The 12,954-nt window shown below is 36.7% G+C and overlaps 1 protein-coding gene across 1 annotated transcript in view; it reads left to right on the top strand.

Annotated features, from left to right (window-relative positions):
• The window catches only part of CUL4A (cullin 4A), a 34,812-nt gene extending 23,337 nt beyond the window's left edge, over positions 1-11,475 (top strand). The window contains exons 13-20 of the mRNA XM_058419220.1: positions 936-1,046; positions 1,423-1,508; positions 2,502-2,609; positions 3,778-3,891; positions 4,821-4,926; positions 7,962-8,134; positions 8,990-9,142; positions 9,419-11,475. Coding sequence (XP_058275203.1) covers positions 936-1,046; positions 1,423-1,508; positions 2,502-2,609; positions 3,778-3,891; positions 4,821-4,926; positions 7,962-8,134; positions 8,990-9,142; positions 9,419-9,514 — 947 coding nt within the window. The 3' untranslated portion in view covers positions 9,515-11,475. The remainder of the gene's footprint in view (positions 1-935; positions 1,047-1,422; positions 1,509-2,501; positions 2,610-3,777; positions 3,892-4,820; positions 4,927-7,961; positions 8,135-8,989; positions 9,143-9,418) is intronic.
• Positions 11,476-12,954: the final 1,479 nt, after the last annotated feature.

Below are 12,954 nucleotides of genomic sequence, written 5' to 3'. Positions count from 1 at the left end.
CATTTTTGTCAGATGGAGATGATCAATGAAAACAGTTGTACTGGCAGCTTTTTAATCTAAGAGATTAATTTTTGTTAATCTGAAACTTTCACCAACTCTTTCTCTTCATATTTTTATTATTTCATGCTGAGCTAAAAGCACAATTTTTATTTTGAGCTGTCTAGGATCTCTTTTAAGAGCAGATGTTAATTAGTAGGTAGTTTCTGGGCATTGGCCTTTTTGATATCTTGATGCAACTGGTTCATGAAGCTTCCCCAGGACAGAATGGGGAAGGAAGATGACTATCATAAGAAGCACTAAACTGGAAGGTGTTTACAAGGAATTATAAGGAGCTACTGTAGGCAGCACAAGTAGTGGCTTGGGTTACAGTAAATTTGTTCCTGTTAAAAGGGAAACACCTTGCTGGTATCTCTGCACTGTCGCTAGGGAGAAGCTTGGGTTTAAGGTGTGAAAGTTTGTGGGTATCTATTTGACTCATTCATTTTAAAAGGCTTTTGGCAAATGATGTGAGCAGGCTTCTGTTAAGTTTTCTTTTCCTTAGTCTTTTAAAATACTTTGATGCATAGAAAACCTTCTCCTCTCCCCCCCCTTTTTTTTTTTAAATAAATCAGACCAGTGGAGGGAGAATGTTCTTCTGGACCCCAGAGTAATTTCATGTGTTTTGCAGCTGATCCAATGGAAAATACAAGACAGCCCAAGTTCCTAGGGCAGAAATAAAAAAGTAATAAGTAAAAAATTGGCAAAACATGTTAAAGATTATTAGAATAATAAAAAAACAAAATGTCTACATGTTTTTCTTCACTGCTGCATAATGAATATTGTTCTGCTAATCAGCTTTTCATGAGAAAGGCTTGTGTCACAAATCTGAAGGGCAGTGATGCAGATAGAATATATAATTTAATTTCATTTTATTTTTTGTTTCAATTTCCTTACAGGGAAAGATGTGTTTGAGGCATTTTATAAGAAAGACTTGGCCAAAAGACTGCTAGTTGGAAAAAGCGCATCGGTAGATGCTGAGAAATCCATGTTGTCAAAGCTTAAACATGGTAGGTGTCTTCAGATGTGTTAAATTTGTATTACATTTTGGTATGCAAACTTGGAATCCTTACTTTCTCATGCTTTTAAGAAGTGACAAGGAAATTTTAAGTAATATCTGGACAGCTTTTAACTTAAATTCTGGGGGCGGGGGGGGGTGTATGTGTGTATCAGACCTTTCATTATGCTCAGCAAGAACTATCAGGCTGACTTCTCAGGTATGAGACTGGTTTATTTAATGTACTTACAGAGAAGTAAAATCCTGAAAATGTACCTATTTGTGGGTGCTCTGTAACCTGGTAATGTGGCTCAGGTTAAATGTTTATCACTTGTTCTGTGCTTCTTTGTAATTGTGGGATCTTTGCCTTTTTTTTTTGTGTGTGGCAGAATGTGGTGCTGCTTTTACCAGCAAACTGGAGGGCATGTTCAAGGACATGGAACTGTCCAAAGATGTCATGGTACAGTTCAAACAGGTACCTTTAGCTTCTGTTTGTATACTAAATTTTCCACAGTCATGGGGAGGCATTTAATGGTGGTATTGTTTGGGCTAAAATTAAACAAAACAGCTTTTGAGCAGGTCTTAGTCATAATGATAGTGTCTACTATTATTATGACTTAGTGTTCCATTTATACAACAGGATTTATTTATTGTGTACAATAATTTTACAGGGTTTTTTTTGTTCCTTTTATAGTCAATTAGTCTAAATACCACATAGTAATTTAGTTGACTGACATCTTTGGAAGTCTGTATTCCTTCATTCTGTAAACTGGTGCTGCTCTGAATTTTTTGTGAATGGCCCACACGAGAGAAACTCCCTGAATGTTGCTAAGTGCACAGAAACTGTGCATGTCTCAGCCCCAGTGTTTCCAGCCTGCTGGTGACTGATAATTGTTTGCAGGAAATACTGTACATGCTCACCCTGTTGTTGTATTTCTCTCTGGGTACTTGTTTTGGGGCCTTACTGAAGTCAGGATGCTGGTAAAGATCTGACCCAGGACAACACCTATACTAAAATACTGTAGTGACTCTTCTGTCCCAGATTTTGCAGTCTAGAGTAGAGCATCAGTCAAGCCAATTATGTGAAAAAGTTTTGTCTAACAGATGAAGAAGTTCAAGGACATCCTTTTGAGCTTACAGTCCTTGCCATGGTTTCTTTTCTTTTGCTTTATTTGCATGTGATTAAAGCTTTTTTGACCTTAGCACTCTGTATAGACAATGGTCTAGGATATTTCAAGGCATGTTGATCTTTTCTTTGTACCCCCAACTGTTTGTTGTGTTTTGAAGTTGGGGAAGTGGTCATTGGATAGTTACTCCAAATCCTGGTAGAGCATGTCTAACCAAGGATGTGGCCTGTAAGATTTTTTCATTGTTATACTAATCCTAAATTTCTAATTTCTAAGTATATACATTTTCTAATTTTGTATGCAGATAGTATACTTAATAATTTTTGTCTCTTCTATTTTAGTATATGCAGAACCAAAGTGACCCAGGAAATATAGACCTGACAGTAAATATATTAACTATGGGATATTGGCCAACTTACACGCCTATGGAAGTCCATTTAAATTCAGAGGTTTGTGTTTCAATTCTTCTTCTAAATGCACTTCACAGGGTGCATTAATGCCCTTCATTTAATGTTTTTTCTGCTAGATATTTAAGGGGATTATGTAATTTTAAAGATTCCAGAATTGCAAAAAATAAAACGTAGTGGATAAAACCCGCTGTTTTCAGATGATTATTTCACTCAGTGTGGGGGTTTTTAACTTGTATCTTAATAATATCATTGACTTACTTAGAATTACAGTCAATTACTTAAAAATTTGGAATTGGTCAGTTCACCTTAATTTAGTCAATCTTTAACTACATTGGTTAGGCACTTTGACCTAGTCAATAGTTATGTTACTGCACGTTTCTTTTTTTTTTTTTAGAGATCCTTTCTCCATTCCCTGCAATGTGTCACACACAAAACTAGCCCCTGCATTTAAATAATATTTGCCTGAGAAATAATTGTTTTCAAGTTGAGCAATTTTTGCAAAGCTCCTTCCAGGAGTGATTTAGGTTGAAATGTGTATTTGGAGTCCCTATTTCCTACAATACCTTGCTTAATCGGACATGTGGGAAGCACTTCAGAGTGCCAGAGGTGGTAATAGGGTTCCCACTCAGTTTGGAAGATGTGGAAGCTCTTATACTCTTGTTTCTGAAGTGTCTTTTCCTCCATGGCAGACTACTGAAGGACCCAGCATGAGCAACACCTCATAAAAATGGAGGGGTGGAACCCCTTTACTTAGAAGTAAGAGGGCATAAAGTAGTGGAATTGGACTGGAGTTCCATTCCATCCACGAACTGCAGGAAGAACTTAAGAGCAGATGGTACTAGCCAGTGTAAAGGTGTGTGAGATGGATGCTTTTTGTCCCATAACTTCTCGGTCAAATTCAGATTCCGGGACAAAACCAGTATCTTTTTTGAGGTTTAAAACCCTTTACAGGGAGTTTATTTTACTGTTATTTAAAACAAAACAAGCAAATTAAAAACCCAAGGAAAATTCAGTTATCTTTGAACTGAGGCTTTCTTATGTGCATAATAGTACCAGTGTACTTGAGAGCAAAATTTTGCTTTTTAGATTGTTTTTCCCAAAAAAGAACCTGTTATGAAACACGGTTGAGGAGAATAAAGAAATTACATGTGTGAATCATTTGGTATCACTGCACTGAAATAATGCTAGTGTTTTTTTCTCTTAACAGATGATAAAGCTTCAAGAGGTATTTAAAACCTTTTACTTGGGAAAACACAGTGGTCGAAAACTTCAGTGGCAGACCACTTTAGGGCATGCTGTCCTAAAGGCAGAATTTAAGGAAGTAAGTTTGCTTGCATAATGCTTTGTCTGTTAGGTTAAAATTTAAGTCAATTATTTGGAATCTAATAATGTGTTTTATTTTTTATAAAGGTAGTTCCTCCACATTTTTTTAGAGGAACAATTACAATTCAATGGTGTTACTTTGTTCAGAAAGTGGGCTTTTTATGATTAAACTGAAATACTGCCTAGCTAACAAAACATGATACCTTTTGATGATATTAATTTGATTGGAATTGTTGCTCATTCAAATAAATTAAGTTGTAATAAAACAAGAAATTAAAGAAAGAAAAAGAACACAGCATTTTTTAATCTTCAATTTGGAATTGTTTTGATTGTAGAAATCCTGGTGATGCTTTTAGTATGCTTGACATACATAGAGACTGAAGGGTATTAGTGATGTGATGGCTGTGGTTAAAATTTAAATGCAGTTTAAAATTTAAACTGTTAAATAACTGCACTGTTTGTTACGTGGTTTTGTTTTGTCTCATGCAGTATCTTGCCTTGTAATAGTACAGCTTCACTGAGCCACAGTAAAGACAAAAAAACCCTTGAATTCTTTTACTAACTTATGGTGAATATTAACTTGAGTTAATTACGGACAAATTCACTATTGATGGCAGCAACAGCAAAATTTCATATATTGTAATTAAAATGAAGTGAAAGATGTGAAGTAAATGCCAGGCCGTTCTAATGAGCTTCTGCTGGTATTGTATTGTTAGTGTTAGAGGAGCAAAAAAAAAGAGGTTTTATAAATATCATGTTTCCTCAATACTACATTCAGGCTGGTTCTTCTGTGTGGCAGGCATTCTAAAATGTATATCCATTCTTCTAGAAATAAAAAAATGAATGTATACCTTCTGTAACTGTCAAAGTAGGGGGTACAATAGAAAAATCTCTGAATATTACCATTATGTGTTGTTTCTCTTTTAGGGGAAGAAGGAGTTTCAAGTATCGCTCTTTCAGACATTAGTATTGCTTATGTTTAATGAAGGAGATGAATTCAGTTTTGAAGAAATTAAAATGGCTACTGGTGTAGGTAGGAAGAATACTTTCTGATTCTTAAATTTATTCATCAGATGATCAGCAGTTATGATTTGGTATGTGATGGCCTAATTTTAAGAAATTTGTCATGATCATTAGGACAAACTTTATGTGCCAATAGTATGCACACAGCAAAAGAGGTGAGGAAAACACTGCAGGTATTTCCTAGTATATTTTCTTGGTGTGTGAAATGGACGCTTCACAAAATTCGTAATAGCTGTGTGACATGTGGTACTACTAACAACCTAATAGATTTACAAAATGTATCACTGTGGTTCTTAAAATTTAAGTGGTGATGAAGACTGTGTATAGATTATTTTTGCTCCCTTTCAGTTTCGCATACTATATTTTGAAAATGATCTGTTGTAGAATGCTGTCATTTGGGGGTGATTTAAGAGAGTATTTTCAGTTGAATTGTGCTGAGAGCTCACCTGCCTGTTGCCCGTTCCTGTTGCTGGGGTGCCCCTTCCCAGCAGGTCTGGTTCAGAGCAGTGGTGTGTGCTAGGTGTGTACTTTGTAGCTCTCCACCTCTGCACTTGAACCTGAAGGACAAAGAGAACTGAGAGAGTACAGTTTTCTTTTTAAACATCTGCAGTATCTGTCTTCTGTTTTTATGTTCTAGGGTGGGTTTTTTTCTGTCGAATTCTTGCACTCTCTTGAAACAGCTACAGCCAAAACATTGTCATCATTACTCTCTGCAAATTTTGCATCAATGAGCACCTTATACCCAGTAGTCCTTCAGATGTTGAAACTTAATATCAACCCAATACAGCAGTACTTGAAAGAGTATTTGAGCCCTTACAAGTACTAAAATACGGTAATATATTTACTAAAAGACTGTAAAATGGGGATACCAAGAATCCTTGCGTTCAGAACGATGCATTACAGAAGGAAGTACAGCCTGGGTGCTCCATACTCCATTGTCTCAGTGCTTCAAGTTGCTTAGTTGTCATCTCTCTTAATGGTAAGGGAGCTGAAGAAAATCCATTCCAGTGATAATAATGATCAGGATAGTCTGGAGAAGCTCATTAGGTTGGAGTACAGTGTTTACAGAACAAGCACTGGTTCATGCAAGCCTGATCCAGGTACTGCTTTCTCATCTTGGATTGCTGTCCCTTGGAGCCTGCATTCTGGCTGCCTGACAGCAACAGATGAAATCTGCTGCATGGAAATCCATTCCATTATAGCACAAAATAAGGAATTCAATGGACTGTTCTTAAGGCAGGTGACTGGAATTGATAGGTGGGAGCTACCTATATGTCATTGCGTTGAGTGCCATGCCTGTATTTCTCTCCTCTTTGGAGAAGTAGTATAGAAATTTAGGTAGTAAGGACAGTTCACAGTCCACAGGGTTCCTGTGAGGCCAGGATGAATAGCATAGAATCACAGAATGGCTTGGATTGGCAGGGATCTTGAAGATAAGCTAGTTCTAACCCTCTTCCCTGGGCAGGGCCACCTTCCATTAAATCAGATTGCTCAGAGCTCCATCCAGCCTGGTCTTGAACTCTTACAGAGAAGGAGCATCCAGAATTTTTCCGGACAACCTGTTCTAGTACCTTGCCACCCTCACAATAAAGAATTTGTTTCTAATACCCAATCTATTCTGTTTCAGTTTGAAGTCATTCCTCCTTGTCTTGTCACTACATGGTCTTGTAAATTTACAAGTTCCTCTCCATTTTTCTTGTAGGGATTAAGTGACCATGGTTGGAACTTGTGTTTTCCAATCACTGTTACAATAAATTATCAGCCTCTCTAATGAGATTGTCCCTGTTACATTAGGACAGTGAGAAAATGAATAAACTGTTCTCAGAGAAAGAATAGTCACCCTTTTCTCTAATTGTACTGCTTTGAGATGTGTTATCCAGATATATTCTGTGTTTTTACTCGCCTTATTATCAAGGAAGCCTCTAGGAGCTGTAGTTTTTACTTCTACTTCAGGGCTTGATAAGTAATTGTAAATTCCTTCTCTTTGGCATACTGTAACCTGTGACTTCACATGCAAAGCTCCAAAGTGTTTTAACGGCAGCCTTGTGTTTGGACAGAAGCATGGCTCAAAAATCTGCATTTACTAAAGCTGAAACTCTCAAAATGTCATAAATGGCTGTTTAGCCCACATTGTTTAAAGGACTTGTTTTTATTTTTTTTTAGAAGTCATAGAACAGTTGGCAGTTTAAAAGAAGGAAAAGGTTGCTCTGTGTAAAAGCTTAAGTATTTTTAAAATAGCAATGGTGTTACTCTTTTACTCAGCTGTATTTCAGCACTTGATTGCAAAAGCTTATTTTCAGTTCTTAGACAAAAACTCTGTTCAGGAGATCCAGCATATTTACTGATAATTTTATACTGTGAATGAAGTATTCTAGAGACTGCAGAGGCTGTTTTAATGCAAAATCTTGATACAAGACTTTGCAACATAAAATAAATTGTAAACATAATTATTTTCTTTCCTAAATGCTTTTAGCCTTAAATATTGCTAGATAAAATTTTCCTCACACTCTGTCTACTACTTTTGTGTTTTGAGAGAAGTTGGACTATAATAGGTGTTAGCTCTGCCCTCCCACAAAACATCTTGCTGTCATTTTGGAGTTCTGTATTTTTATTATATTATATATTTTTTGCTGTGTGATAAAAACATTGATCAAATCTTAAAATAGGTGGCTTTGAGTTTCTTGTCATACACTGACTTTTTGTTTTCCAAAGCCCTGTTACTATCACACAAAACTAAAGCACTAAAGCTAAGTTTGTGTTAATGTGAAATCTCTTCTGAAACTATTTTGGCTACAAAACTCGCTGAGATGAGTTTTCTAAATCCATCTTTCTGGCATACATAATCTTGTGCATGCTCTCAGCATTTAACCTGTGAAAGATGAGACCAAGTTTGAATACTGAGAGCTATTTCCTAATTGGAACTTAGTTGGAAGAAAGTATTAACATAAAATAACTAGCTTTTCAATTTATTTCTAGATTAATAACATAAAATTGTTGATGCTAATGTTTTGTTCTGCTTTCTCCCATATTTGAACTCCTTCACAGAGGACAATGAATTAAGAAGAACCTTGCAGTCTTTAGCTTGTGGAAAAGCACGAGTGTTGATTAAAAATCCAAAGGGCAAGGATGTAGAAGATGGAGATAAATTCATCTTTAATGGTGATTTCAAGCATAAATTGTTTAGAATAAAGATCAACCAGATTCAAATGAAAGAAACAGTATGTACTTTTTGCATTCATTCAGTTTATGTATTGACTGTTTATCTCCATATTTCATATGGAAGGACATAATCTTGTATTTTTTGCATATAAAGAAATGAGTATTTAATTTCAAAGGATATTTCATTTTTAGAGTAGTCAAGATGACTCAGAGAGGCAAGAGACTAAAATCACTGAAGTTGAAAACAACTTAAGTTGCTTCCTGTGCTTGCAAATCTAAATGCCTGTATGTTAAACTAAAAGGATCTGGTAGATGTTTCAGTCCATCTTAAAAGTTTCTGTATTGCTGAAGTGTTGGTACTATATTGAACTCATGAATCAAATGTCACCATGTCACTTCTATATTTAGCAGGTAAGAGGGCTATAAAAGTCAGGGTTGTCCCTAATTCTGCAGTGAAAACAAACCCTTTTTGTTGTATCTGAATCCCCATTCTTGACGCAAGGTGACATACTCTAATTAACACCGGCTTGTTTCTTTTTTGCCTTTGCATATTAAATTCCATGAAATCCAAACTGGAGTTTGACACGAAACACTGCTGTATTTGGGCTGTCAAAGTGTTACGTGTTCTCTCAAAAATCTGAAGGGAGTTTCTAGGATTGGCTTTAATTTATCAAGTAATGTAAAATAAGACATATTCTTTCCTTTACATTATCCTTCATTTTCTCTTTTACTTGCTTTAGCAGTACACTTCAGAAGTCACATGCTTCTTAGAATGCAGTAATGCATGTGCCTGTCTCAAGGATGAGTAAGAAAGCATGAGTTTCATTTAATTGTGAAGGTTAACTACAGATATATAATTCATAAAAAGTAGCAACAGAATGTGATGTGATTTGTGGTGTTGTATTGTTCTTTAGGTTGAGGAGCAGGTCAGCACAACTGAAAGAGTATTTCAGGACAGGCAGTATCAGATTGATGCTGCTATTGTACGAATAATGAAGATGAGGAAGACTCTTGGTCATAATCTTCTTGTTTCTGAATTGTATAATCAACTGAAATTTCCTGTAAAGGTAACTTATTTTTCTTATTTGTCAAACCATCCTAGATTTACCTAATTATATGTAACATGTTTCTATTCAGCTTGTCTATAAGAGCAAGAAATGTAATATACCATAGAATTAAATCCAAAGATTAAGGTATCGTGTGAACAGAAGTAAGTTGGAGTCTCAGTAGTACACCAGTTATCTACTGTGGTGTATTTCTTATGTAGCTTTCAGCAGTATTTTTTTAAAGTATGTTTGCCTTTGTAATACTAATTGTTATACTAATCTCATCTTTTCTTGTAGCCCGGAGACTTAAAAAAGAGAATTGAATCTCTCATTGACAGAGACTATATGGAGAGAGACAAAGACAATCCCAATCAGTACCATTATGTTGCATAAAGGAGAAGAAATAGTTTTATTTAAAAAAATATAAAAAGGAAAAAAATAAAACCAAAAATCATATATCTTCAGGACACCAAATACCTATGCTGTTCCAGACTCTTCTTAGCAGATTTCCGGTTGATGTATATTATTCAACCAGCTGCATGCACTGCTGTGGAAAAGAAGCAAAATTACATGTTAATTGATCACCTTTGTCAAGACTTCTTACTAATTTTAAATGTCCGGGGTTGGGGTTTTTTTTCCCTTTAGTTAATCTTTTGTTCTCTTGGGTTCTTCAAAATTTAGTTTTACAGTTTTGTTTAACAATGCCGTTGAAGTTGGATGGAAAGGTACAATCACCTGTGTGAGAAATACTTCTGTCATGGCTGCAAGCCTGGTTTCTTCATTTAGCTGTTCCTAACTGCATCCATAAAGTCCCTAAATGCTGCATTCTTTAGCTACAGTGACAACTTGGGTAACTTTTGAAAAACCCTTCATAGATGAACATATATGTACAAGCAGTGTTGTTGAAATACAATGAAGTCTTGCACCATGAAACCCCTTAAATTTGTGTTAATTTTCTTTCAAGTTACTAGAAACTTCAGACTGGTTTGGATAAATCAGGTTTTGAAGTGAGATTCTTGAAGTGCCAAGAGGACAACTGCATTCATGTGTGTACTTAGCTGTTGGATTATTTAGCTAAAATATGGAATGTTCTACTATTACTACTTCTGCTGGCTTGGGTGGCAAAGATCAGATCTGAGTCAAAGAGGCCCTACCTCATTTTAGGGCAGCAGGTTTATTTCACTGTTTCTGTAATAGCCGAGATACTTAGTTCTGTCTTGAAAATAACATCCAGGGAACCTACTGTACAGCGTGCTTCACTTTAAGAAAACAAAACCTTTTTTTAGAAAAAATACTTTTATGGTCTCAATATTGGAAAAGCATAGCTTTTTGTCTTGAATGACTAAGGATTTTGTGAGTACTTTGTTACATATTGTACATATGTAAGTTGATTTGAATTAAAGAGTGAATGACATTGTAGATGTTAGATAACTGTAACTATAAGGAAGACACCTTTTCTGGTAATACTGGTAAGACTTTATTTTCCTCAATTGTCTTACTGGTATGTTTCATTCTGAAAAAGAGCTACCAAAGGAGTTTTGATTGCTACATAAATGAGAATTTAACTAAGGAATATTTTCTTGAGAGATACCTTACTAAGTTTATGTAACATGGGGTTTGTGCATCAATTAAAAGGCCACTTCTTAAAGTAAACAATGCTATGAGGTGACAGCTTATGGAACTACATATTAAAAGTCCTTATTCTGTCCTCTGGTGTCATTAATTGTATTGCATTCTGAATTATTTTTGTTCCATTTGTGTTTAGAAACTAAACACGTTTAGTTTATTGTATTTAAAGCATATTTAATATTATAATTTAATGTAGACTTATTTTAATATTTGAATCTTCAGTTAATGCAAATAAAATCTTTGATGCATATTAAGTATTTATTTCTTAGCCTTTGTGCGAACATGGCACTTTGGTTTATTTTTGTGGTTGGTTTTTTTAGTATTAGTTATACCATTCACTTTGTAGTTCACTTTTTATGTATATGGAAACCAATGAGATCCATCTTACCAGACTTCTAAACCAAAGGGGAATACGTGCTTCACAGAAAGGTAATGGCCAGAGAGGCTTTATCCACACTGAAAGCTGGCAGTAGTGTGCAGTAGCTGTGAGAATGTACTGCAATGAATGAGCCCAAATGTACTGGTTCAGTAGTTTTAAAAAATAGCTTAAAGCAGTGGTGGTATCCTAAAGATGACTGAAATGGTTCTGCCTCAAGAAGCAATGTTAATTAAAAGTGCCGAGATGTGCAGTTTTTCTTAATTGCAACAGACCAAGAACTCTTTGGCCATGTTATTCTGGTCTAGCAATTAAAAATTAGTTGTTCCACAGCAGTGGAAATTACGAAGCCTGTCTTTCTGTGCTGTATGTTCTCAGTACCCAACTGTATCATCCCCTCTAAATAACCTCAAGCAGCAGTACTCAAAGAGGTTATCTGCCTCTCTGCTTGTGGGAGTGTGGGTTTTGTCCCTCATCCTGCTGTTGATGTCTACCCATCCCCTTACTCCCCTGAACCTACAGAGGATGTCGTGTTCTCTGAAGACTTACTCTTCCAGATGGGTCTGCAAGTGGCTTCAGAGGTTCAGAAGCTCTGGGAGAGACTGACAGGCCAGGTAATTGTGACTTTTCTCAGATCCTCATTTTTAATTTGATTTCCTTAAATTTTTCTTACTGGGATTTTTTGTGTGCTAAACCAAACAGGTAAGCAGTTACTTCATGAGTCAGCATGGAAATCACTTCTCCATAGTGAAGTAGCTGTTTGATTGCTTTTTGGTAGCTGGTGATAGAATTTGGCCTCAGTCAGTTGGTTCTTTGGGGTCACATTGCCTGGGTGTACCTGTACCCACAGGGCAGAGGCTGTTAAACATTTCTTCCTGGAAAAGGAAGTAGCAAAGTAACAGATGTCCTCTATAGAGCATCTATGTTCAGGTATGTCTGGAAAACCTGGATATTGGCAATTCAGTGTCCTTAGAACAAACCGTATAGCAGCTTCTATGGAATGACAACAGCAGGAGCCTGGATACTGGGGGGGCTCTAACTTTGCCAAACATACATTATATGCATTTAAAAAGCAATTTTCCTAAATGTGACATACTGTTAGCTAGCCCAACGTGTCCTGAGGGAAGGCAAATGTCAGAATGTAGGCTGGGGGCTGACTTAAAGATGCTTCTCAAGCCTGGCAGGTATCAGCTCTCCTTAACCAGCCAACAGCCTCCTTTCTGCCCTCTCCTTGAGTTGTTTGGTTTTTTTTTTCTTAGTTCTGTATTTTAGCTTCCCCTGGGTTCCTTTATCCGAACCTGGGTTTATCATTTAACGCTCTTGATCTGCTGCAGCTTTTTTCATCCTTTGTGCTATACATCTTTGAAAAAAAACATAAAAAAAGGTAACTTCAATGTCTCAATTCGTTACGCAGATCTACCTATGCACTGCTCCAGACAGGGGGGCTGGAAAATTGCGTGGTGGAAAAGGACCTGGAGGTGCTGGTGACTGCAGCTGAACATCAGCCAGTGTGCTCAGGTGGCCAAGAATCCAATGGCATCCTGGCCTGGATCAGCAATGGTGTGGCCAGCAGGACAGGGATTGTCCCCCTGAACTCAGCACTGATGAGGCCACACCTCAAATCCTGTGTTCAGTTCTGGGGCCCTCACTATGGGAAAGACACTGAGGGGCTGGAGAGTGTCCAGAGAAGGACAACTGAGCTGCTGAAAGGTCTGGAGCACAAGCCTGATGAGGAGCAGATGGGTGAGCTGGAGTTGTTAAGGCTGGAAAAAAGAAGGCTCAGGGAGGGAGCCTTATTGCTCTCTAAACCATCTGAAAGGAGACTGTA

Source organism: Hirundo rustica, chromosome 2 (assembly GCF_015227805.2).
Source record: "Hirundo rustica isolate bHirRus1 chromosome 2, bHirRus1.pri.v3, whole genome shotgun sequence".
NCBI lineage: Eukaryota > Metazoa > Chordata > Aves > Passeriformes > Hirundinidae > Hirundo > Hirundo rustica.
This window is presented reverse-complemented; position numbering and strand designations above follow the sequence as displayed.